We start from the raw sequence: 24,484 nt of genomic DNA, 5'->3' as shown, positions 1-24,484 counted from the left end.
AATAACAACAATGTTGCCGTACCTTGGTTAATATGCAGGTAACATTATGTAAATGGTGCGTTGTTGCCGTTTTTGGAGGGTTTTTCAGAAGGCTTTATAAGCGGAATAGTTGCATCCCAGTACGTGCATTCTTAACTGTCTCTTTTTAGCTGTTTTTATATCTTTATAATGCACAGACGAGAGAAAAGACGTGTTGTTCAAATCTCACATAAGGGTTGTGGGCAAAATTCCAAAGGGCAGTTATCCTTTAAATGTTCCTCTGTATTTTCCAGCAACTTGAGTTTTACAAATGCTATATTTTTCAGTAATTTCAGAATCATCTAGGATTATGGGCTTAGATACCAGACACCACCCAAAATCCCTGTTCTGCTAATTACAGCACATACTTTTGTACCAATACCTACTAAACTCCTGTGAGGACAGGCATTGCAGTGCTTGCTGGCCGACTACTAAAGCATGTGTTGGAAAGTCCAACCAGATACTTTTGAGAGTTTGTCTCAGTATGTTTTTACAGCCTGGGTACAGGAGAGCCATTGGCAAGATCTGTCTAGGCTCCAAGGTGGCAGCTGCACTGTGAAGTCAGATAGTTTGGACCAAAATGTCTCTTAAAGGTGGCTGTGTTATTGTGACCTGCTAGGTATTTGTTGTTTTCTGTGCTTGATTAGGAATAAATTATGTCATTCTGACATCTGGTGCTGTGTTATGGCTTCATTCTCATCTTATCGTGTGGCATTGATATTGTTGTCATTTTTCTGTCACTGGGGTTGTGTGTACAAATGTGAATGTGTTATTTAGGAGGCTTGGATGTGGATGTGGATTTGTACAGGCCGCATGAGGGTGGGATTTGTGGTCTTTGTGCAGGGGACCAAGTCCTGTGACTTGATAAATTCAGCGAGGCTGCCGTCCTTATTCAGTATTTCTTCCTGCTTGTATTTTCAGTGGCACACATGCTGCCTTTTGAAGCTGCCTCAGTCACAAATACCTAGCTGGCTGACCAGTGTGTTGCCAGAATTAACATCTGCAGTGCAGCATGGGAGGCCCCATTGCATTTGAATACACTTTTGCCAGTTTGATACAGACCCCATCCAATCTTCAGACAATGCAACAGTCTGTTGTTTCAGTGATGACTGGAGCCCAGGACCCCCCCCGCTAGACAAGATTTGTAAACCAATCTAGAACTCATGGTGTACATACAGAGATTGGGGGATGACATTCCAGTAAAACCCCCAACTGCACAAATACAATGCCACTAACAACAAACAGCGCAATATAATCTGTCAATGATTTTCTTCTGTAAATAGCCATTGACAGTTTACATGACTTGCTCTGTTTTGCCAGCAGTAAAATGCCACAGATATCTCCCGTTTCCCTTATTATGTAAATTACCTGTAAAATTCCACAAGAGTTTATTGCACGGGACACCTTCAAAATGTATTTACAACCTAATGCAAAATTACTATGACATCACAAAAGTCAAATTTGAACAATTTGTTCCAGGACGCTGGCTGACCTTTGATGTGTTCCGATTTCCCAGCCAATTGCAAATCATGGCCATCATAAATGTATCAAAAAGTGGCTCGCTGACTCCCATTCCCAGTGGCTACACTTGTTACTATTTCATGAAACGTCCTGGGAATCGTCACACTTTCGTCGCTCAGTGCCTTTTGTTGATGCTGGTCCTTTTTTCGAATAAAAACGTCCAAAGTGAAAGAAATGGCTAGTTAATCCTTTGATGCTTGCTGCAACTCAGCTTTCACGAGGTATCCTATGCTGAGGTTTCACATGATTTGCAGAAATCTTGGACGTATCAGCGTCCAAACAGTACAGCTTTTAGGGCGGTCAAATTTTGAATGTGTGCATCGTTTGTATTTGTCTATTGAAGTATGTATTTGTACTGGAGTATTGTACTGTTTTGTTCGATCTAAACAGCTTTTCTCCATGACCATGCAACACTGGAGCGATTCCAATCTGACTTGCACGGCTGCATCTGAGCACGTTTGCTTTTAAATTCCAGGATGCTGATGTTAAGACTGATCCAGAACTTGACAATGTGCTCTAAAACTATTTGACCTTGAAGAGTTGTCAACCCCGCACTATAAAACTGTTATTACATGGTTGCATATGTGGCTGTGCTGTGATTACTTGAAGACCAGGATTAAAGGATCTGTAGGATTATATTTAGCAGTGGTAATCAGTTAGTCCTCAACCCCTTTTGTGGCTGAGGTATTTCCTGTTTATCACATCCTTGACTTGATATTCATACCGTATTCATTTTGTAATAATACAACCTTTTCTGTTTTTTTGATTGCCTGTCATTAAAGTGAAGCAACAATTTTCAGGAACAAAAACATGGGAGTGCATCACAGTCCGCACACTTTCGCAACCTCAACATCTGGCCATCTGAACAGACTTGCGCTACGTTCAAGTAACACTTGTTTTATTTGGAGAGCTCCCTGCTGCTCCAAATCCATTTCCATGTTGTTTCCTGTACTTTGGAAACCTCCCAGCTTGGAAAGCATCCACTCTATCAAGGGGAACATTTTGTCTATTGCTTCCTCTGTATTGTCATACAGATTTGCTTGAATGAGTAGCAAGTGCATCTGTGATTTTCCTTTTTTCAACAGCATATTATTACTTCCAACAGCGTATTATTGTTTTGTTTTATTTCTTGGAAAATGTTCCACATAAGAAGTCCCCGTACATGCTCTGATTGTTAGCAGGGAATTTATTTACCTAAACCACAAAGACAATGGGGCATTAATTGGAAGCAGGTAATAAGGCAAAAGATCTAAAACGTTTTCCATGTACACTAAATGCCTATTTCTCTCAAATATTGTTCACAAATCTGTCTAAAACTGTTTGTGAGCAGTTCTACTTTGCCTCACAGGTGTGGCATATCAGGATGCTGATTAGACGGCATCATTATTGCACAGGTGTGCCTTAGGCTGGCCACAATAAAAGGCCACACCGAAATGTGTAGTTTTATCACACAGCACAATGAGCCACAGATGTTGCGTGAGGGAGCGTGCGATAGGCATGCTGACTGCAGGAATGTCCACCACAGCGGTTACTATTGCTGTTGCATGGTTGTATAGGGCCTATTAGTAAAAAAATGCACATTTAAACCAACTTTATGTATTATTGGCTTAAATTAATCATTTTCAAGAATAAAAATGGCTGAATGAATGAAAATACAAATATAAGGCTTTCAGAAGACACATTTAAAGATGTGATATGTTGTATCACCTATCCTGGTCACTAGGTGTCAGTAATGTTAGAGTAGGGACGGGTGTATTGTTGAGCTGCTGTTTATAGTCTGGGTTATAGAGGGCAATTACATTTTCTGTAACTCTACGAAAATATATAACAATTTATAAAGTAGGAAACATACTTCGCTGAAATTCACTTATCACGGTTGGGTCTGGAACAATTAACCACGATAAATGAGGGATTACTGTACATCCAACTGGCCTCACAACTGCAGACAGTGTGTAGCCACACCAACCCAAGACCTCGAATACAGTAAAACTGTACATTTTGGAGGGCCCTTTTATTGTGGCCAGCCTAAGCCGCACCTGTGCAATAATCATCCTGTCTAATCAGCACCTACATCTGTGAGGTGGATGGATTATCTCGGCAAAGGATTTGAGACAGATTTGTGAACAGTATTTGGGAGAAATTTAGATTTTGAGTTTAGCTCAGCAACGATGGAAGCAAAAACAAAAGCGTTTTTATATTTTGTTGAGTTTTGATAATGATTTAGAGTGCATCCGAACGTGGGAAGAAAAACAACATTGTCTTTTATTAAGTATATTGCAACACACAGCAGAAACAGAACCAATGGTGTACTTGTAATAGCGGTAAGGAGCAAACTGCTCAGGCAGGATTAATACCGCTGCTAAATTAATTGTAAACATTACGGAAATTGAAACATGCATTAGTTCCATACCAGCAGCTGACTTGTGCATTTTAAAGCGCATGCAGAGATCGATAAAGCTGCTGGATGTGACCACTCATGATACTTTAAATGCAGCTACTGTATCTTGGGCAGTTTGTACTAACATCATCAGGAGGTTGCCTACATACCCAGCTGTTAATAGTAATGGTTTTTTTTTACCCTGCGATTATTGGAACTTGGCAATTCACTGAACAGACGCGTTACTTTGAGGATTTATGGTGGTAAGATATACGGTCTAAATGTGTTTAGTTCTTCAGAATCTTAATTTAGTGACAATTGGAACGCTGAGGCAGCCATCATGCCACAAATATCTGTAGCTACAGACTGATGAAACCTCTAAGCACATTTTTATAACACTCATCAGTGAGGAAGATGAATAGACTTTCATGGCGCCAGATACAAACAGCAACCTTGCACCATTTGCTCGACATTAAGCATTCCAATGGCGAACAGCTTCACAAATATAAACAGGGCTGTCGTGATGAAGGCGGTGGCTCAGTTGAAATGGGACGAGGGCAGGAGGGGAGGGCGTGGGTGGAGGGTTTCCTGGGGATTACCATGCTAATCTGAGGACAGACGGGGGACACCTGTGGTCCCACAGAACATTAAGGATTACACTGGCATGCTATGATAATGAAGGGTGGACTGCTGGATTTTGGACGGCGTGTGCCTCGGCTCTTTTCACTGGAGGCTAATTGCTCTGTCATTGATGTTCTCTGTGTCACACATTGTGGTATACCTGAGTGTGTGCCTTAAAACGACTTAACCTGATGATCATGTTAGAAAAACACACCTTCTGCGAGTGTCAGGGAGTCATTTCCGCAGGGTTGAGCAATTTCCAAATGTTCCTTATGACTTGGCGTTTATTCAGAGGGTTCTTGTTGTGGCGTGTCACATAGTTTGAGTATGATATTGCAGGATTTTGATGAAGTACTTCTGGAATTGCTCTGATGAAACAACTTTTTCCATTTTCTCCATTAATGAGATCATTAAAGCGAAGGCTTTTAAGGACGTTTTCTTCGGATACTACTGTAACAGTGCTGTGATGACCAAACACTATAAATTTGGGATGAATTGCTGATGAGGCAAAGTAACGATCAATTTACTGAGTGTTATTTTTAAATAACGTTCCATAATTTGATTCCACAGACTGATATGCTGAAGGTTTTTAGCGTTGTTCTTGCATGTAACTGCATTAAGTTTAATTTTTCCCTCAGGTCATATTTCTCCTGTCTTGTTGAGAAAAACTGCATTGCGTTTTTGGGTAACAGGTTATTGTTTGCGTTATGCATAATTGAACTGTTTGAAGGTTTATCAGATCAGTACATTTTAATAGTAAATCCTGCATGGAAATATAAAGTAAAGTGGGATGCTGTGTATATCTGCATACATCTTTATCTCACTTTAAAACGCTGTATAATAGTCTTAGATAATGATGGAGCATCTATCTTTATCTCACAGAGATGCAATTTACACGACATTAAAATACTTTAGACGCTCTCTAAAACTTGTGTGAAAAAAACTACAACGTTCTCCTTGACAGGCCTTGACAGCGTGGCACTGAAGTGTTATGTTACATTGTTTTACAAAGTGACAGCTTACCATGATGTAGAAAAAGTGTAGTTTGTTTCACCATTCCTCTCTGTAGCCAGGTGAGTGAGGCAGACACCTTGCTGCTCTGTCTGTGCGTGGGGGGAGGGGCCAGGTACTCCTCAGGCAGGGAGCAGCCAGGGACACACAAGAACGGAGCGACAGAATACTGGTTTCACGTAATGGTTTTTGTTATTCGTTCCAAAAGTTCCAACCAAAACCAAAACATACGAAAAACGAGCATTTTTTCTGATATTTCCATGTATAACAATACATGTTATGGAGAATAATTATAGTTTTACATGCAGAAAACAATGCAAAATAATGATAAATGATGAATGGCGGACGCCATCTTTGTAGTTTGCTGTGAGTTCTTTCTTGAATTGCTAACACTCGCAACTTTCTTGCAACACGGTGGGTTACTTAGCAGTCATGCTCAGTAAAAGAATGCACCGGCAGTGAGCCACCAATGTGGAGGATGCTTTGTTTCGGCACCCGCTTCCTTGGAATAATACAATACAGCGCAAATGGACTATTTGGTGTAAGATTCTCATTTGAGTTTACCAAATAAATGTGCCTTACAAGTGAGCATGCGCTGATTGATCGGCTGGTTGGCGCCGATTTCTATCATTTTGGGGCATCGGAAGTCGGCTGATCCTTACAAATTAAACCTTCCTCCGCAAAGGTCTGAAAGTCAGCCACTGTTCGCTTTCGCTCTGCTAGATAGATAGCTAGCGTTTGAGCTAAGGCTAAAGTTAAAGCTAGCTGGAGCAGACAGACAGGCAGCGGCTGGCATTTTGCGCTTATGAGCAGTGAAAAAAAGCAATGCTACTGTAACCATACATCGTTTCTTTAGCAAGAGTCAAGAGACCTCAACACACGTCCGACTTTCAAAAGAAGAACGCTGTGCGTCACATCCTGTGTACTTGTGGTAATAAAATAAGGGTGTCTCAATAAAATTGCCCACACTACTACGAGAGTCATTTTCACTCGCTGTGCACTTTATTTTTTGGTAAAAGGCTCAAATCAGGTCTGCAGTGTAATCTGTTGTGCATGTTTTGTTTTTAAAATGTGAAAAATAAAAGACGAAGGAACTGATATAATTTAGTAGTTTGAACAGCAATTTTGTGAACTTTTTTATTGATATTTGACAGAACTACAAGTAAAAATATTTTTTTTTTTATTGTTTCACGGGTATTGTTCAATGTTTTTCAACAAATTAAGATTTAAACATTGAAGAAGTACGCTGTCAGTTATTTTTTTTTTAACTGGTAATAGCCTAAATGGGCAGGTCAGGCTTTTTAAAGATGGGTGATGGACAGAAAATTGTAATCGGTGCACCCGTACTTAGGAGATACTGTAGATAACTAATATGGCAGTATTTGGTGTTGTGTGTGTAATCCAAGATGGCTAAATAAACAAGCAATGCGATCAACGAAGCAAAGGGTGAAATACAACAGTTTGTCATGCGCAGTATTGTAAGACAACCGAGACATTGTACGAGAACAGCTGCAAAATGTTGGCTAAAGTTTTCGTCGAAAGCCAATTCATTGGAAAACTGGGGCGTTTGAAAACCCGAGGTTCAACGGTATAGATTTTGCTCTGACACCCTAACAACCTCTCACTGGCAGCATTTTTGCACAGCAATATCAGAGTGAAGCATGCCTGTCATGTGGGCTGTGTTTTCTTTTTAGCTCCTCCAGCCAGCTGTGCTGAGAAGGTCGTGCCCTTGCAGACCTCCTGGGAGAGGGTGGGTGGTTGGTGGGATTTAAGACAGCTGCCTATTTTTGGTCTTTTTATGACTCAAGACTTTTTAATGAGAAGATTTGTGAATCCTAATTGGTTTGGTTCTGTTTGTATCTCAGAATCTGAGCCTGAGGCAAGATAGACATGAACGTATAGTGATGTTAGCAGCAACCATTAGTGGAACGTCTGCTTGACAATTACACAAAGCCCCTCTTTGATGGGCTTGTTTGGTTGCAGTTACTACTGTGACCTGCTTAGCAGTAGCCCCACAAGAGGCAAGTACTCCATAGTCCAATAGCCCGAAGGAGCTGGGGATCAAACTACCATCCACTAACCTGCGGAGGTGTGCCCCTTTTTGCAGCACTTTCATGTTAGAATTCTTTTGAATATTGCAAGAATAGTGACGCAATAGCAGAGACGGAAATTGAATAAATGAAGACCTGCAAGTGACAGGCTTCCAACTTGCTTCCTTATCATAGCAGTTTATTTGCAATGTGCAGTTATTACTAGTTGGGTGCTCATTTTTAGGACGCAAACCATGTGGCAAAATGCCGCAAATATTTGGCTAATGGCCCCAGTATTGGGGAATCCAGCCTGTTGTATGACAAAATGGACTTGCTCATATGAATAGAAAGTTACCTTACATTATAGTTGCTTGGTGCATGCAGTGGTGATTAGAAGAAACAATGCAAAAATAATCAGTTACACTGTTTTTTACAGTGACGTTTCAACTGCTATACAAGTGTAAATATAAGTTACCCATGTTGCAGATGTATTTTTTACTGTAAACTGAATTGAATGACCCTGGAAGCAGTTCCAACTGTAGCATAACTTTAAAGGGTAGAGCTGTGTACTTACAGCTCACTTAAACTTTGCAATTGTAAACTTCAGCAACAGGTTCAATCATTACACACAGTGGCTCAGCTCACTTAACTGTTCCCCAGGCAAACGGTTAACCATGACAATCCTATTGTAACAGACGCTGCCTTCGTACTTTGCCATGAGCTCTTCCTTGTATTCAATAGTGTTGTGCACCTTCTTTATCAAAGTTCTGACACTTACAACTCTTTTTGGAGTCATGGTGGGTTATTTTGCAGCCGTAATAAAAAAAAAGCACGCAGAACACTTTAGTGCCTCATCAGTGCAGGAGCACAGTGCTAAGAGGAAGAATGGAGACACAAATGGAGTTGTTCATCATTCCGTGTGCGTTCTATGAACAAATAAACCACCCACACACATAAAATAAAGGCGATTAAAGGATTCCCTGGCTGGAATTTGTCAAAAGTGGTTCGTCTCTACGGTTATGTTCACACTGCAGGTCAATTTAGATTTTTTCACATAAGTGACATGTATCAGATTTTTTCATGTCAGTATGGACAGTGCAATTCAGATTTTTTCAAATGCGACTCGGGCCTCATTTGTATGCGGATATACAGTAAATCTGATATGTACCTGTATCTGCAGTACGATGCGTTATCGAAAGGTGTGCTTTGCCATTCAAGGCTTGGATAAAGGTACTCACTGATATAGGCATTGTTATCCAAATATTGTTTTAAAAAAGTGTCAGTGAAACGGCTCACGTCAAGATGTCCCACCCATCCTGGCGCCGACATTCGCCCACAGGTTCCTTGGAATTGACGTCTAAGCAAGTTCTCCACAAACTGCTACAGCCAAAAGTCTTGCCCTCTTCCTTCTTAACTTGAATCATTTCGTCAAGAAAAAGTTGACCCCCCGTTGCACAGAATTCTTGAAATTGCCACAAGGCCACCAAAGGAAAGCACAAATTGAGGCAATGTTGATTCTGTAAACACACAACAAAACGTGTGACGTTGTGCTTTTGCGCATGCGTGTCACACGTGTGAACTACCACATAAAAAATGGGTTGTAACAAAAAATCTGAATTGGGCATCTGCCCTGCAGTGTGAACATTGCCAAGAACCACAATTTATTTAGCCATCCGCTCTCCATTCTTCACTGAGGTTATGAGTACATCTGCTAGTCATATGAAGTATTGCAGTCTAACTGTTCAACTACATATCAGGACAATATGTGGGTAAACTGGACAACTTTTTTTTTTATATATATACTGTTTGGTCGTACGATAACTGAGTGTATTTTTGAAGATAATTTTGACCAAAAACCGGGACGTACGACACCTACTCTTCGAACATCGTTCTTTTAACACACCATGATATGGCTTTGGAATAACTGACAAAAGTGCAACAAAAAGCCAAAGAAAAAGCAAAACGCATGGCCAGAGTTAATCTATTCTATCCCGATGATAGAACTGAAACGACTTCAGTCGCGTTTGACTTTAGCTGTTCCATTGAATAAACAAAAAAGGTTCAGTGTATGAATGAGGGCAAGTATACAGACACTTTCCAAAAATATTTTATATCATGGAAATGTTTTTCATAATTCCATTCAAAAAGATTAACTTTCATAGATTATAGATTCAGTGGTCACCATTTAAACAATGTCAAGTATTTGTTTAATTTGACATCATTTGGGCTTCCAGCTCATAAAACCCACAAAAACAGGAATTCAAAAAATGTGAGTACTGTGAAGAAATCACCATTTACCTCTCAGTTTTTGCAGAAAAAAAGAAGCAAGGATCACATCAAAACTATCAAAATATGGTGCTTTCAAAACGATATGTCAATCTTCAAAAAATGTTTGGGAATCCCGTTGCTTTAATCGCTGCCTGTGACGTTGGCTGGGAGTTATGGAAGCCCACATTTCCTTGATGCTTGCTGTCAGCTCTTTGTTTTTGAGTCTGGTGCCCCTCATTTTCCTCTTGATAGTACCGCATGAATTGTCAGTGGGGTTCATATCCGGCGAGTTGGTTGACCAATCAAGCACTGTGATGTCATGGGCATCAAACCAGGTTTTGGTGCTTCTGGTGGTATGGGCAGGGACCAGGTCAAGTGTGTGACCTTTTGTTTTTGGCCAGGCAGTATAGTACATTACTTTTCTAAAAATTCCCACAAACTTGTTGAACAGAACAGTGACACAAGGAGCAACGCATAAACAACAACTCTTTAATAGGACTCATTTTGATGGATCACTTGGACCTCACTTCATCACAAAAGGGGATGTAGTAACGTTCAGAAGCAATTGTGCTAGAATGCAACCATCTTCTCTCCAACTTGACTAACCTGTAGTACATATGTGGGCCATCTGCCAGTGAAGGCGGTTGGAGTTCCCCCGTGTCATTTGGATTTTTATTGCTTCGTGCAGGGAGTGTCTCACGCTTTGGGCCACTGCTTCCAACTATGTCAGTTGCACACAGCCACAGTTATAATTTTCAGGGCTTGGTATCAGTTGGATGCAGCTGCACTTGTGTGTTATCAGAACTTTCTTAGTGATTTCTGCCATTCACACACACTACTGTGTTCTGCTTTTTGGCTTTACTGGGTCGAGCAGCTGCCCCGGAAAATTACAAGCAGCAGCTGTGGGGCGATGAGTTATTATGGGATATGTTACTTCTATAGGATGTAGCAGAAAAAATGCTTTAAAGTATTAATGGTATCACTTGGCAAATAGGACCCACTCTTTTCTGCCTCCACACTAACACCGTCACTGAGAAAAAACTGGGGCCAGACTATAATATTTTTGGGCTTGTGCAGTGACTATAAAATAAGTGCACTTACGAGTCACACATGTCATGGTGGTCTGCTTTTAACTGCCCCACCCTCATCCACAACACCTCATCAATATCATTTATGCTTGTGTTATCAATTGACCTCAGGAATTTCTGAGCCGCTTACCCATGACAAGAAGTCACTTGAGTTTTGATACATGAGGTTATGTCGTCACTTTCCAGAAATGTTGCCTCTCCCAAGGTCTGAAACTAATTGGCCTTCAAACCAACTGACCCTCAGATTTCAAACAGTGGTTGTGGATTTAACGTAACGTGACCGGAACGTGCCGAGCGTCTGTCACAGCTCATTGTTTGGACGACACAAAGTAGGCTGGTGACTGGTAACTCTTTCCTTGACCTGGACCCTCACCCAAAAGGGAGCCCACAGCTGAGTGCACCCGTAATGTCCCAGCCTGATCAAACACCTTTCCAATGTTAGATTCCACAGACCCATTTATTTCCAACCCTGTGATCCCCAAACACAAAGCAAATTTTATTTAATGTGACCATGCCGCCAGGTGTTAGGTTTTGTTTTGAGTGTTTTGTTTTGGGACAGGAAGAAGGAACTAGGCTGGTCTCTCTGATTCCCAGCATTCAGTCCGGCGGCAATCTGTTGTCTCCCAGCATCTGCTGAATACTAATTCAATTTCCTGCTCAGTCTTCCAGAGGAGACTTGTGGGCACTGAAACCTTTCTTTGTTCCAGATTAACTGTTGTTTTCAATCCTCTGCCTTCCCAAGTTTTGAATCCAACTTTGAATCTGTTCACAGCATTTTTTACAATGTAGCACTTTCATTTACAGATGCACTCTTTCATGATTGAATTAGACATCCATATAGGGTAACAGCATAGTCAGACAATAACACACAACAAGTGACAAATCCAATTTTTTAAGAGCTCTGCAGCTCGTTGGAGACTATGCTCGCTCAGCATCTGAGTCTACATTATTCATTCATGAAAATAGACTTCATCCCAGGATATACATCATCCATCTTCCCCTTAGCACACACCCCCTGAGAGCTCTGCTGGAAAATCCATGGAGAAAAAGTGGAGACTAAACACTGATAGATGATCTGGGCCATTCAATCATGGCAGGCAGAAAAAAGAACCCCAAGCTGAGCAGTGGATAATTGCACTATTTTTTGCTTGTTTTTCCAAAGCAGTGGAACCATTTTTATGTACCAGAACCAAACCACTTATATTTTTATTTAAGTTAATGCTTTTTACAGCTCCATTCTCTTTGGCCTTTGAATCTGTGACCCCCCCCATCTGTACCAGATGTTTGTTGGAATGTGAACTGCTGGTTGGGGACCACGGACCGGCGCGCATTCCCACAAATGAGGGACACATGGATGTTGTAGTAATGTAAAGCTATTATGTATTGTGATGTGCGAACAGATTAAAGCCACAAAAGCACAAAATAAATACTAACTCACCATAGGTGCGAGCCTGTGTTTTCCAAAGTGAAGAATAAAAAGTTGTTTGATGTGTGGGTGACAGGTAGTGCAGGGTTTTCCCGAGGATTTTTTGAAGCTGTGGTGGTGGGCTACATGTGTTGTGCTGCGTCAGGTCATCAAATCATTCAGTAATTCACAATTCAAACCAATATGGTAATAAAGATAATTGCATATATTTACAGTATATGTATTGTATTTCCTCAATAGTTTTGTACATAAACTGAGTGATATGTCAATGAAAATAGCTACATGGCGTTCATCATGTATTACGTCCAGTTAGCATTTGCTATACAACATCACAGATACTGTATAGGCAAAATTAAAAGGATTATGCAAAAGACAATGCAGCCGTAGTCAAGGCAGCGTATTACAATGCTTTCAGCAATGGGCACATTTTCCAATTCATTGTGAAATAGTAGTTTAACAAACAAACTTGGAGAAAACACACATTTTTATAGCAGTAGAGTTTTATGACGTTAAGTGCAGCCAGCAGCCACTACAAGTGAACGGATGCCTTTTGTTATAGATCAAGGCATCTTAACGCTGAGTTAGTTTATCCGTAATCGCAATAATAAAAATGAAGGTTGCATTATCCGTGTGTGCCTGCCGACATCTGTTCTCCCCTCCTTTTTTTTTACACCGCGCCGCGGCACAGGAGCAAATGAGGAGGGGGCTTAATGTCAACTGACTGATGTCATATGACATCTATGAAGTGACAGTAATGATGCAGGTGACACGCGACCACCACTACCTTCGCGACGGCTGTGATCGGCACCCCTGATATGGCTTATACAGTATGTCCAGCCAAACACTGTATTAACATTGTTTCCATGTAAAAAAACAAGCCAAAAAAAGTAATTTCCAAGGTTTTTACTGAGCCGTGACGCCCCGTCATGGATCGTGGCGGGGTGTCACATGTCACATGTAGTGGAAACCCTGAGTATATCAGAGCTTATATAGTACAGTTTTGAGAGAGATGTTGAAAGCCTCTTTGACAGCTCTTCACTTCTTGCCACGTTTCGTCTTTAGCAGCTTTTCTGTCTGCTGAAAAAATAGCTGTGATGGTTTCAACAGGAGCGCTTGGCACACTTGGACAGGAGACGTTTTCAAGGATTCTTACGGATCAGACCCAGTTGCTCCTCTTAAGAAAGCGTCTCCTGTCTTAGCAGAGCGTAATGAAAATAAATTGATTTCAACACATTCCATTGCACTGCATTCCCACTGTTCCCTGGACTTAACTCATGGGAACCAGCTTTGTGTTGCTACATTTTATCTGCTTCTCAAAACACAATAGACCCTTAACCTGTTCAGTTTTTTGGAATGCTATACATCAGAGGTCGCCAACCCGGTCGATCGGGAGCTACTAGTCGATCTTTGGGAGTTTGCCGGTCGATCGCGAGAACATTTGAAAAAAATCAGTGCCCTCATCTTCCAGAGAGCGACCAACAGGCGTGCATTTTGGCCACACACAACACGCCCGTACGCCTCGCCGCTAACCAAGCAGCAACCTGCAAGCCCCAGCAAAGAGCCCAATCCCCAAAACCCAGCTGAGGTACACTAGTACACCGGCTCCCCCCGCGAGGGAGGGAGTGACAGAGCACATGCAGCGATGTGCCTGCGCCCACAACAATTATTGCAAGTTAATAGGGCTCAAAATCTGCCTTTGCTACCTCAAAGTTACGGCACAAATATAAGTCCATAGACGTGCGCCTAAAATATTTGAGTTGCAACAACGCGCTCGTTAAGGGCATCCTGTTGTAGCGCTTCGACCAGCCCCTCTCTCCTCAATCTCCCTCGCCCACTACACTGAGCCAACAAGCCAAATAAGTGTTGTGTTTTGCCCATGAAGCCGACGCCACAAGCCCAACGCAGACCAAAAGCCACAAAAGTAGTGGTGTAGGGGTCCCCAAAGTGCGACTCAGAGGCCATGTGTGGCCCTTGGCTCATTTGTCAATGCATCACTGCAGAAATAAAATAACATTTAAAAAACTGCAAAAATGATACAAATAGCAAAAGGCACAATGAGAAGCTGACATTTTAAAATGAACAACCAATAATAACAAGGCATATATTGTGTGTGTGTGTGTGTGTGTGTGTGTGTGTGTGTGTGTGTGTATTTTTTTTCTACTGCTATACATCCTTTATAGTTTGGTTGTTTCTAGACAGCAATACGCTTGTTTGCAGTCACTCACCTGCCACAACATCAAGAACACAATCCAATGAAATCCAATACAACAGCTGTATCAAAAAATCCGACCAAAAATAACTAATTTCAGTTGTCTTTTTTCTTTGTCTTGATCTTCGTTGTTAATCTGGCGCGGTTAACGGACCCCTGTGATGTGACGATATTTCATCATCCACGTCCAATTAACTGTGACATTCTTTTCTCCTTCAGAACTCAATGAATCTTCCTCCAGACAAAGCTCGCCTGTTGAGGCAGTACGACAACGAGAAGAAGTGGGAGCTCATCTGCGATCAGGTGGGTTCATCTGATCTGATCTGATGTAAACTCCATATACTGATGTCATATGATCACAAGCCTGTCAAGTAGCACAACCAAATGAGATGCAATACAATTTTTCTATCTAAAAATTAGAACTGCTTAGAGATGTTTCAAATACTACAGTTGAGTTACCCGATTAGCTACAAGAGCAGGGTAAATGGGGACAGCCTAGCACGCCTATAAAACCCACCTCTCAGTTCAGCATTATGGCTGCCAGGCACGAGACAAAGACAGGACTAAGCTTCCTGGAGCTATGGAGAAAAGACTGACCTTCTCTTTGGAATGACAACTAACTGTAGACAAGGGATGGGGATTTGACTGCATTTCCTTTAACTGGGGAAAAATTGAGGATGACTTCATCAATTCAGTAAAATCCAAACTATAGAGTTGGTCACACCTATCCAGATAACATCCACTCTTCCTAGAAGATTTTCTACAGGATTTGGGAGTGCATCTGTGTGAATATTTGTCAAATCACGTCTATTAATGATAAGTCATTCACACCTTAACTCTTACTTGACACAGCATTTCGCTTTCCGACATTTACAATTTACAATTTTGTATCACTTCCTGTATGAAAGGAAAGAATGGTGTTAGTTGGTGTTAATAGTGTTGTCAAGTAGCAAATGGGAGTTAAAATAATGACACTTTACACGTTCTGAAGTGTTAAGGAAAAGGAATAAATACAATTTTAAAAATGATAACTTGCGAGTAAATTTTTAATAATAGAAAAAAATAAAGAAGCAAATAGGAGTTAAAATAATGACGCTGTAAACTTTCTGCAGTGTTAAGGAAAGGGAATACATCAAATTTAAAAATTGATAAATTGGGAATAAATTGTTAGTAATAAATAGGAGTTAAAAATAGGAATACATTTGAATTAGTAAAACATTAAAACAAAACATTGAGGATGTTGACTTTAGATTTATCAAGTTTTTGTGAGTTGTGTCTTTAATTTCTTTGTAGTCGATGTGATGTAATCTTAAGTACTTCTCCATTCTTGGATATCTTTGACAGCAAGTACTCCGGTCCTCCATTTAACTTGATGTAGATTTTGCAGTTGGCACTGAAAAGTGCCTTGAATTTTACCCTGGTTCCTTAAGTTGCATGCCTTCTTGACAGATGCTCAGTGGTGTAGACGTTTGTTTCTTTCAGCTTACCTCTCTGTCTCAGCAATGATGCCTTGTTTTACCTTGCATTGCTCCGCATGAGGCTACACTCTTCTGCACTTTGTGTATGCTAGTGGACCCGTCTCTACCCACTGAGACAAAGAAACTCACTGACAAAAGGGCTCACTCCATTGATGCCGTTGTTCTACGGAACAAATGGTGCTGGACCAAGGTGCTGAAAGCAATGCACAGAGTGAACTCTCTTCCTGCCTGTTTGGATGCGGGAGACAAGGAAAAGAGACGCATGCACATGACAATATATTGAGGCTGGCAAAATTATCAAGCTCATTTTCATTTATTGTGTGATTGATTTACTATCATCCCAGGCCTAGTGTCCACAAGACATTTTTTTTCCAGAAAGAGGAATCTTGTCACATTTTAATCATGCGAGATCTTGTGACACCCCTAGTTCCTACTGTGAGAGAGTAAACTAAGTCTGGGGTGGGTGAAAAAGGCAAAGGGAAAATATGCCGGGGAGGCCCCAACCGTATTATATTCTCTGCGGGTAGACTCACTGTGCCACACTGCCAAAACTCCCGTTTCAAGAGCTTTGTTCATTGAGTGTACTTACAGTACACACCCAGTGTCTGTCTATGAAAAAGGCCTGTCCTGTCCTGTCTTGTGTCATATTGGTTCCTTTATCCATTAAGTCTTACTCTGTCTTGACACACTGGCCTGGCTTCAAGTGGCTCAAGTGGCGCAGCGTGAGCTCTCACATCAGTTAGCCAGTTAAATAACCCGGCCTGTTATTTGCGTCAGCGCTGCGTGTTGAAAATAACATAGGGCACACACTGTGCACTGAGCTGTGTTCTGAATGCTTCACTCAACCCGCAGCGTCTGTGACAGAGTTTTTCTGCCTTCATGAACAGAGGAGAAAATCGGATAAGAGATCAAGACCACCACCCACCCCGAGTGTATAGATAGCCACTGACCCTGAAGGGAACACTGCCACAGAGCGGACAGGGTGTCTGACCGACAGTCAGAGGTCCATTTTTTCTTTGCTACTGTTATAATCAGATGCCGCACGGTGGCCTGGTAGTTAGCATATTGACCACACATGTTCTCCCCGTGCGTGTGTGGGTTTTCTCCGGAGTACACACATTCCTCCCACATTCCAAAATCATGCATGTTAGGTTAATTGGTGACTCTAAATTGTCCGTAGGTATGAATGTGAGAGTAAATGGTTGTTTGTCTACAGCAGGGGTCACCAACGTTTTTCCTTGTGAGAGCTACTTTTACAAAATGAAAATGGCCAAGAGCTACTCATTTTTGTAACATTTATTTTCAGAGCTTATTTTAAACCCAAACAAAGCGAATATGCGTGTTTTACCAAAACATGAACAAAATGCTGGTGTCCACAACTCACATTTTGTATTTCAGAATGCATTTCTTTCATTATTAAGTGAAAACATGAATGAAAAGCAGGCTTGCGGGCACCTCATGTGGTCGTGGGGGGCTACCTGGTGCCCACGGGCACCACGTTGGTGACCCCTGGTCTACAGTATATGTGCCCTGCAACCAGTCCAGGGTGCACCCCGCCTCTCGCCCGAAGTTAGCATACGCGCGACCCTAGTGAGGATAAGCGGCATGATGGATGTTACAATCAGGCTTTGAGTGAAATAGTATGTTATTGTTGGTTCAACATGTTGTAAAAAGCTCCATCTTCCAGAGTACATTAACCTAGTGCTTCTCAAATCGTGGGGCACGCCACCTTGGCAGTGTGAGGTGTTGGGGGGCGTAAGGGTTGGGTGACTTTCAGTATTAGTGTCTTCGTGCATTAACCTGTGTGCATGATATTTATGCTTGAACTATACACAAGCCTCCATCTAGGTGGCAGCAGGTGGTTGCTGGTTCAACCCAGCAGAAGTAACACTGGTGTGCAGAGCTGATAGAGGATGAGTGATGGAGAAGTTTCTGCCGAAAATTAAAACAAAAACTATGCAGACGTCAGAAGCAAGGAAGACAAATGACAATAAAAGGAATAAAAAGACCAGCAAATACGATGAAGCATACATAGCCCTTGAGTTGACCTTGACTGTGGGAGGAAATGACAGATCATTTGCAGTTTTTGTCTGTTTGGAGAGTCACACAAACTTATACTTAATACAATAAAGCCTATTCTATTATATTCTAATGTATTCTGTTCTGTTCTATTCTATTCTATTCTATTCAAATAAACATTTGAATAGTTTTACGTTGTTGCAGATGTTATATCAGCTCATTGTATTAATCTGTTTTGATAATCACATGATTTATGTAGAATGCCAGTGGTTTGTACAGATAAATAAATAGAAATGATCAGGTTCTCAATAGTAACTCAATTCGGGGCGGTGTAGAAAAATTTCTGTCCCCTTGGAGGGGCATGGCAGGAAATAATGGAGGGTTACTGCCGTAACCGAATTAGCCACCTTAAAAATGGGTGTGTCTAATTTTCTGACTCGTCTTTATGTACCCGAAAGCTCAGACAAACATCTGAAAATGTACCTTAATTGACCGCTGTACTTACTCCAATGACCATCACTGACACAGCACAGACGACTGAGTATTTCCCTGCGTCATTGCTACCAGGTGTCTCTTTGTTACCATAGTAACACTACCAGAGGGAGGAAGAGGGATGGGGATGACAGATACGACGCTCTGAATAGCAGGCCCTGCAAATGCAGGCGCATTCCATGAATATTAAAGGTTATAAGATAAAATAATGATAGCACAAGGTTAAAGCATCTTGGCACACAAGGGATCAATTGAGTGACCACATGCCAAAACATTCTTGACACATGTATACATTTTTCGGAATGATTACTTGTTATCGTCTCCCACTTGGTAGCATTGAGTATAGCACATTAACAAACGGGATGCACTTAAGGCACTGTGTTACTATATGGATCCATTTACAGTTTATTGATTTACTTCTACATCATTTAGAAAACAAAACAAATACCAACCAGTTTACTTCTGACAAGAGGTAATTCTCTTGATGGGGAGTAGACAGTCATCAGCTCCTAGTAATTGTATTTCTGGCAGGAGATAATAAGCTGATGTACAAATTGATTGATTCATTCATTTTGTATACCACTTAATCCTCATTAGGTTTGCTGGAGCCTATCCCAGCTGACTTTGGGCGGGAGGCAGTGTACACACCCCCTAGACTGGTCATCAGCCAATTGCAGGGCACATATAGACCTTTCACACTCGCATTGATACCTATGGACAGTTTAGAGTCACTGATGATGTTTAAATATGTGCAGTAATTTTAGGAAGCGCTTAGTAGGCTAAATATGATGAAAAAAGATCTTTACCTCATTGGATACAGTATATACCTTGTATTGAGCCGAATAGGCATGGTGTGGATGTTCTGTAGACCACATACTTTTGCTGGTTGTATCTATATAGGGCAGTCAGTTTGGCCTTAGCTGCTTTAAAACGCGGTCTTTCGACAGTTAATTTCACACACAATTCTTGGATAATTATGCAATCTCAAATGTACACCATGTTTTTTGGGGTGTGCTGTCATAAGACTCTTCATTGTTTGTACTGCTTGCATTGCTGCAAGATATATTGCATCATTTTTTAAACATAATTCTCTATTCAAGTCTTGTGAAAACATGTTGAGATTCATTACTCTTCTGCGGCTGATTCATACACAGTGATTTTTCTATCGCTCCTTACTAGTCCAGATTTCTGTATTGAGAAATGTGGCTGCTTTTCTCATGGTTCAGTCATCCATGTGTGACTTGTCTTGAATGACTGGTTGGACCGTGCGGGCCTTTTCTATTAGCCTCCATATGCCATGCCATTTCGGAGCTGCTAGTTTGTGCATAATCTTGCATGAAGGAACTTTTTTAAAACAAAAACACAAGGTTTCATGGTCCAAATAATAAGGATAATAATCCCACTCCTTCGACTGATCTGAATTAGAACTGATCTCTTGCTATTTACAGTGTCTACCTAAATTTAGAGAGAGGATGTGGTAACTGTGGATTTAGGTCTTCCAGCTTATCCACCTGTTCTACTGCCTTTGAGCTTGATTGTGGTTATACCTGGTCTTTGAAGGGCAGCCCAGTGGTGACGTTATGTGACAGCATTCAAGACATGTTGTGCTGAAAGCTGCTTACTGTACATGCAGTGACACATGTCAGTGCTTCCCTGTAAGGTTTATTCCTGTGCTGCTTTTGTCATCCTGCCTGCAGACAGCAGGCATTTCTGATACATTTCTGCGCTGGCTTTAAAGAATAGGAAAAAACTTGATCCGGTCTGAGCTGAATCTTTAACAGACGGTACAGTTGCAGTTACAATGCTCAGGAGAGTCGTTTCAAGCACAAAATTGTTTTGGCATCAACAGAAAGGAAATTTTAGCCTGATAACCAAAGTTAGGTAAGCGAAGATTGCAGTTTTCCTAGAAAAGCTGCATCACTCATCAATCAGCAATACGTCAATTTTTGCATAAGCGCACAAAAGGATGGTTTACACCTTGTATCCAGTAAAGCAGTCAGGTTCCGACACAGACTGTCTGTTCCTCTTCGGTAGAATTAATACAGAGTGTGCATTTTAACTGGTTGGGATTTTTCCAAAATCTAACATACAGTTGTGGTCAGATGTTTGACATTCATTTTGGGCTTTTACTGATTTATTTGAACCATTCTTTTTCCAGGGCTGAATAGCAAAAACTGGGTGCATGAGTTGGAACTTATTTAGCATTTCCTTTTTTCACACGGTCAATATTATACATACAGGATAATATAGTATATATTCATATATCCAGCTAAATCTTTTACTACGTGGTGCCGAAGCTTCCAGAATGTCTTGACAGGGTCCTATTAGTTCTTGTTAGGGATCATGATTGACATTCTCTTTGCCAGCATAAATGAACAAAGCCAAGTAAAGTTATTCCTTTTATGTCAGGAGCTGGCTTGAATCTTTTTAAGTGAGTTGATTTTTGATAAAACTCTTTCTCGTTTTTTATTTTACAGGAGCGATTCCAAGTGAAAAATCCGCCTCACACTTACATCCAAAAGCTGAAGAGTTACCTTGACCCGGCAGTCACAAGAAAGGTGAGACACGCTTGCTAACAGGTCACCGGTTCCTACGACCTAAGGTCTTGTTCCCCCACCGCAAGTTTTTCTTCCCACCCTGACTTCCTATCTCCTGTCCAGGGTGTCCCACCAGCTGAGCAAAGATAGCACACAAAGCTCCTTGTTGAAGCACGTTGGGAACTTGATAGATAGACAACAAGCAACATTGTTTCTCAGTGAGAAGGAAGGATAGTTTTTATCTGTGTGTGTAGTTTGAGAAGCCTCTGTCCATCGGACCACTGTTACGAGACTATGGGCTGACAATGTGACCTCTTGGGAAAAAACAACAGTAAAAGATACTGTACTGTACGTGGTGTAGGAAGTTCAATATAAAGTGTAAAATGATGTGAACGATAATAAAAGGATCCAGATGTCCACCAGGTTATTAAAGAGGTAATGTGGTGTCCTGTTTTCACTGGACAGAATGCCCAGTAAGTGCTATTTTTTAGGGCGAAAGTTGTCAGGTGTGCTTTCAAAAAAGGGCGTGCTTTCAGTAGTCACCAAGGCTATATTTTGGCCAACATGCCTTGTGGGACCTCATCTTATTTAAATTTGTTTAAAAACAGAATAATATGCAACCTTAAATGCAGAGATGTGTGATGGAAAAAAAGATTAAAAAGCAGCACATGCCTTGCCTTGAGTCGGGTCATGCGAGTGTTGCCTTTTGCATGTGGGCTTCTGTTAGTGTTTTCTGTGTGACATGCGTGGCCTGTTGACTAACTGGTTCTTGGGTCAACAGTGCAACACAGTTGCTGTATTTGTTTGTGTCAACACGTGTCATTTTGTTGTTACAGTTAAGTCTCTTTGTTGTGGAGTTGAGACATTTCAAGGAGAGAAACAAGAATTGCTGACTCTGCATGTTGAGAGCTTGAAGGACGCACTGCTGTTAATTTGGAGAGTAAAGTGAGCATTGAACACAAGACCTGAGAGAAGAAAGGTGACATTAGAGAGGGATAAATAAAACAAATGGTTGTGAGAATGCGAGAGAGCGAGAGGAGGAGACAAAAAGAGGCACTAGAGGAAAAGAGAGTTATGGGGCTTCTTGCTACATTCCTGCGCCATCCCCCTTTTCTTCAAACTCACACAATTGCCACTTTGTGCAGCAGTGAGAGCTGGAGGTCATTGCCTCGGCGTTCCATACAGGCAGGCCCTGGTGCATTCCTTGGGGCAGCTCCCAGCCAATGGGTGCCCAAGTAGGTTGCGCTCCTATCCAACTAGTCCTCAAGAAAGTTATCAGCCATTGATTTGTCTCCAGAATCTCGGAATTCTACACTTTCGCTGCTGTCTTCCTTTTCTCCTGCGCCCTCTTCTTTTTCTGCTTTCCTGTCATATAGCCTCCTCCTCTAGGTTGCAGCTGGTTGTACTTATGTGGCGTGTGGGTTGCCTTGGGGAGAGGAGGAGGACGGGGGGAGTTCTGCTTCTGGGAGCCTACACAGTACCCTGAAATATGCTTTCCACACAAAAGGGCTCCTCCCTAATAAAAACACACTGTTTCTCATCTGCTCGTGTGCCAAACACACACCGCCCAAGCCTGAAGACACAGGCTAGGAACAGCGCTTTCTCTGTGGAAGTTAACATGGGATTATTTCCTCCCTCATATTTTGAAACACGGCATAAAAATTGACAGTTTCCTCTTCTCCTCTCTGATCATTTCAAATGTCCTCGCTTGAGCCGTTAGTTAAGAGTTAGGAAGTTGAGCCGAGGAAGAGCATGTTTTGCTGCATACCCACACGAAAATGCAGATTTTTGTGTTTTCTGTGTTTGATAATACACCACACCAGAATGCAAATGCTACCTTCAGCCTAATACTAGCATGCGTAACATCTTACATCATTCATCAACCACAAAGTAGTTTGCAAACATATAAAAACAAGTTACTTTTGCTTTTTGTTTAGTGGGATTTATTTTCTCTTTATTTTTCTCTTTATTTTTCAGCCGGCATAATCCGGGAAGTGGCTTGCTAACATACAGATGAGTACATACAGATAAATACAAAGATACTGTAAATACAGCACATTCTACACACTACTGAGTTTTTATAACCAATTCTAAATGACTTTGGCCTTTGTTTGTCTAATTATAATGGTTACCAATAAGTAAAAATGTGCAATAGATTCTAATAACTGTCGGAGCTTTATTTGTACAACATTCTGCTTATTTGAGCAGCTGGAATTACATCATTTTTGAATGATGAACTAATGTACTGTATCTTTCTCAGAATACTTAAAGAAATACAAAAAAGTAATACAGTGTTTAACCCTTTAAGTGCAACTTGATCTGGAGTGATATCCTTATTACAATGTTAACTATCCCATTTATCACCAAGTTCAATTCTTGGTAATACTTTTTTCTTTGGACTGTGTCACTTTAAACCATGCGGTACTGAATAGTAATGTATTTCTCACCTCTCCCCTCCTTTAACACTATGGGTTTTTTTTGGCCACACTGATTCCCACTGCTCATTATTTGACAGATTTGTTCTTGAGTCTGGAGGGCTTCATGCACCCAATCAATGGGACCACCATTCATTTATCATGGTGTCACACACATTTGTTTTGTCAACATCTCATGACACTGTGTGTCCTGGTATTTATTATTTTTACCAATTAGGGTAGTAGATGTTATCTGGCTCACAGGAAAATGATACTGTAGCTATTTAAGGAACCCACATGAGTAAACAAGATCACTGGAGCTACTAAATATTCACTCTTTCCAATGAGTCAGCTCTTTCTGTTTACTGCTCTGTGGTTGCTGAAAGCTCCATGATCCAGAGAAATACTGTACGAAGAACCCAATCATTGCTTATTTTTGGTCCTAATTAATGTAGTTAACTGTGACTGCTGCTATGCACTATTCTAAGCTAACCACAAACAACCCTGTGCTATGAATTGATTTACAGTTCTGGTTAGGTTGATAAAATATTAACTCCCCTTTCCTGTCTTCCCTAGAAATTCAGACGAAGAGTTCAGGAGTCCACCCAAGTCCTGAGAGAACTGGAAATTTCATTGCGGACCAATCACATTGGGTGAGTCAGTCACTAAACATAGAGTATTCTCATCTCTGGTGTTTTGGGGATAAGTAGAACACAGAAAACCTGGCCATGGAGACAATCCTGAGGAGAAAAGTGATGGGAGAATTGATTCCTTTTACTGACTCGAGTTTTTATGAGTCACGTCGAGATTCACTCGGGTGTCACAACGTGCATGGGGGTTGGGGAAACCCCCATAGACATAGATACCTTTGGCCCTTTGCAGCGATACATTTGGATGTGGCAGATCTGTCCCTTAAACAAATGCAAAATGGACCAAACTTAATAAAGCACCTTTCTACAAACCTTTTGGTAGCTG

At 41.2% G+C, this 24,484-nt stretch overlaps 1 protein-coding gene across 14 annotated transcripts in view; it reads left to right on the top strand.

The window, feature by feature from the left end:
• fmnl2a (formin-like 2a) overlaps positions 1–24,484 on the top strand; it is a 68,037-nt gene that overhangs the window by 9,105 nt on the left and 34,448 nt on the right. For all 14 annotated transcript variants that reach the window (XM_054786424.1, XM_054786427.1, XM_054786431.1 and 11 more), the window contains 3 exons: positions 14,789–14,872; positions 21,036–21,116; positions 24,086–24,162. In XM_054786424.1, coding sequence (XP_054642399.1) covers positions 14,789–14,872; positions 21,036–21,116; positions 24,086–24,162 — 242 coding nt within the window. The remainder of the gene's footprint in view (positions 1–14,788; positions 14,873–21,035; positions 21,117–24,085; positions 24,163–24,484) is intronic.

The sequence above is a fragment of the Dunckerocampus dactyliophorus genome, chromosome 9 (assembly GCF_027744805.1).
Source record: "Dunckerocampus dactyliophorus isolate RoL2022-P2 chromosome 9, RoL_Ddac_1.1, whole genome shotgun sequence".
NCBI lineage: Eukaryota > Metazoa > Chordata > Actinopteri > Syngnathiformes > Syngnathidae > Dunckerocampus > Dunckerocampus dactyliophorus.
This window is presented reverse-complemented; position numbering and strand designations above follow the sequence as displayed.